Raw genomic sequence first — 3,415 nt, forward strand, 5'->3', positions numbered from 1 at the left:
CCACCACACCCACAGCCACACCACAGACAACCACCACCACAGGGACCTCCAACCCCCCAGCCACACCACTGACAAAGACCACCACACCCACAGCCACACCACTGACAAAACCACCACACCCACAGTCACACAACTGACAGAGACTATAACAGAGACCACCACACCCACAGTCACACCACTGACAGAAACCACAACAGAGACCACCACACCCACAGTTACACCACTGACAGAAACCACCACATCCACAGTCACATCACTGACAAGGACCACAACAAAGACCACCACACCCACAGCCACACCAATGACAAGACCACCACACCCACAGCCACACCACTGACAAAGACCACCACACCCACAGCCACACCACTGACAGAAACCACCACATCCACTGTCACATCACTGACAAAGACCACCACAAAAACCACTACACCCACAGTCACACAACTGACAGAGACTATAACAGAGACCACCACACCCACAGTCACACCACTGACAGAAACCACAACAGAGACCACCACACCCACAGTCACACCACTGACAGAGACCACAACAGAGACCACCACACCCACAGTCACACCACTGACAAAGACTACCACACCCACACCACTGACAGAGACCACCACACCCACAGCCACACCACTGACAAAGACCACAACAGAAACCACCACACCCACAGCCACACCACTGACAAAGACCACAACAGAAACCACCACACCCACAGGAACACCACTGACAACCACCACCATACCCACAGCCACACCACTGACAGAGACCACAACAGAGACCACCACACCCACACCACTGACAGAGACCACCACACCCACAGCCACACCACAGACAGAAACCACCACATCCACTGTCACATCACTGACAAAGACCACCACAAAAACCACTACACCCACAGTCACACAACTGACAGAGACTATAACAGAGACCACCACACCCACAGTCACACCACTGACAGAAACCACCACATCCACACCACAGACAGAGACCACCACACCCACAGTCACACCACTGACAGAGACCACAACAGAGACCACCACACCCACAGTCACACCACTGACAAAGACTACCACACCCACACCACTGACAGAAACCACCACACCCACACCACAGACAGAGACCACCACACCCACAGCCACACCACTGACAAAGACCACCACACCCACAGCCACACCACTGACAAAGACCACCACACCCACAGTCACACTACTGACAAAGACCACAACAGAAACCACCACACCCACACCACTGACAAAGACCACCACAGAAACCACCACAGTCACACCACTGACAAAGACCACAACAGAAACCACCACACCCACAGCCACACCACTGACAGAGACCACCACAGAAACCACTACACCCACAGTCACACCACTGACAAAGACCACCACAAAAACCACTACACCCACAGCCACACCACTGACAGAGACCACCACACCCACAGCCACACCAATGACAAAGACCACCATACCCACAGCCACACCACTGACAAAGACCACCACACCCACAGCCACACCACTGACAAAGACCACCACACCACAGTCACATCACTGACAAAGACCACCACAAAAACCACTACACCCACAGCCACACCACTGACAGAGACCACCACACCCACAGCCACGCCACTGACAGAGACCACAACAGAAACCACCACACCCACAGGCACACCACTGACAAAGACCACCACAGAAACCACCACACCCACAGGAACACCACTGACAACCACCACCATACCCACAGTCACACCACTGACAGAGACTACAACAGAGAGCACCACACCCACAGACACACCACTGACAGAAACCACAACATCCACACCACTGACAAAGATCACCACACCCACAGTCACACCACTGACAAAGACCACCACACCCACAGCCACACCACTGACAATGACCACAACAGAAACCACCACACCCACACCACTGACAAAGACCACCACACCCACAGCCACACCACTGACAAAGACCACCACACCCACAGCCACACCACTGACAAAGACCACCACACCCACAGCCACACCACTGACAAAGACCACCACAGAAACCACCACACCAACAGGCACACCACTGACAACCACCACCATACCCACACCCACACCACTGACAGAGACCACCACACCCACAGCCACACCACTGACAAAGACAACCAGAGAAACTACCACATCCACAGCCACTCCACTGACAGAGACTACCACACCCACAGCCACACCACTGACAGTGACCACCACACCCACAGCCACACCATTGACAAAGACAACCAGAAAAACTACCACATCCACAGCCACTCCACTGACAGAGACCACCACACCCACAGCCACACCACTGACAAAGACAACCAGAAAAACTACCACATCCACAGCCACTCCACTGACAGAGACCAGCACAAAACCCACTACACCCACAGTCACACCACTGACAGAGACCACCACACCCACAGTCACACCACTGACAAAGACCACCACAAAAACCACTACACCCACAATCACACCACTGACAGAAACCACCACAGAAACCAGCACAGCCACACCACTGACAGAGACCACCACATTCACAGCCATACCACTGACAAAGACTACAACACAAACCACCACAGTCACAGCCACTCCACTGACAAAGACCACAACAGAGACCACCACACCCACACCACTGACAAAGACCACCACAAAAACCACCACAGTCACACCACTGACAAAGACCACAACAGAAACCACCACACCCACACCACTGACAGAGACCACCACACCCACAGTCACACCACTGACAAAGACCACCAAATCCCCAGCCACACCACTGACAACCACAATAGAAACCACCACAGTCACAGCCACTCCAGTGACAAAGACCACAACAGAGACCACCACACCACTGACAAAGACCACCACACCCACAGCCACACCACTGACAACCACAACAGAAACCACCACACCCACAGTCACACCACTGACAGAGACCACCACAGAAACCACTACACCCACAGTCACACCACTGACAGAGACCACCACACCCACAGACACACCACTGACAGAGACCACAACAGAGACCACCACACCCACGCCACTGACAAAGACCACCACAGAAACCAGCACAGCCACACCAATGACAGAGACCACCACACCCACAGCCACACCACTGACAATGACCACAACAGAGACCACCACACCCATACCACTGACAAAGACCACCACAGAAACCACCACACCAACAGGCACACCACTGACAACCACCACCATACCCACAGCCACACCACTGACAGAGACCACCACACCCACAGCCACACCACTGACAAAGACAACCAGAAAAACTACCACACCCACAGCCACACCACTGACAGAGACCACCACACCCACAGCCACACCATTGACAAAGACAACCAGAAAAACTACCACATCCACAGCCACTCC

The 3,415-nt window shown here is 53.8% G+C and overlaps 1 protein-coding gene across 1 annotated transcript in view; it reads left to right on the plus strand.

Annotated features, from left to right (window-relative positions):
- Positions 1-125: 125 nt before the first annotated feature.
- LOC104996184 (mucin-6-like) overlaps positions 126-3,415 on the plus strand; it is a gene marked incomplete at both ends in the record, with an annotated part of 10,266 nt that continues 6,976 nt past the window's right edge. Inside the window, 5 exon segments of the mRNA XM_010850326.1 lie at positions 126-307; positions 310-325; positions 359-525; positions 1,192-1,305; positions 2,276-2,529. Coding sequence (XP_010848628.1) covers positions 126-307; positions 310-325; positions 359-525; positions 1,192-1,305; positions 2,276-2,529 — 733 coding nt within the window.

Source organism: Bison bison, unplaced genomic scaffold (genome assembly GCF_000754665.1).
Source record: "Bison bison bison isolate TAMUID 2011002044 unplaced genomic scaffold, Bison_UMD1.0 scf7180017851247, whole genome shotgun sequence".
Classification (NCBI taxonomy): Eukaryota; Metazoa; Chordata; class Mammalia; order Artiodactyla; family Bovidae; genus Bison; species Bison bison.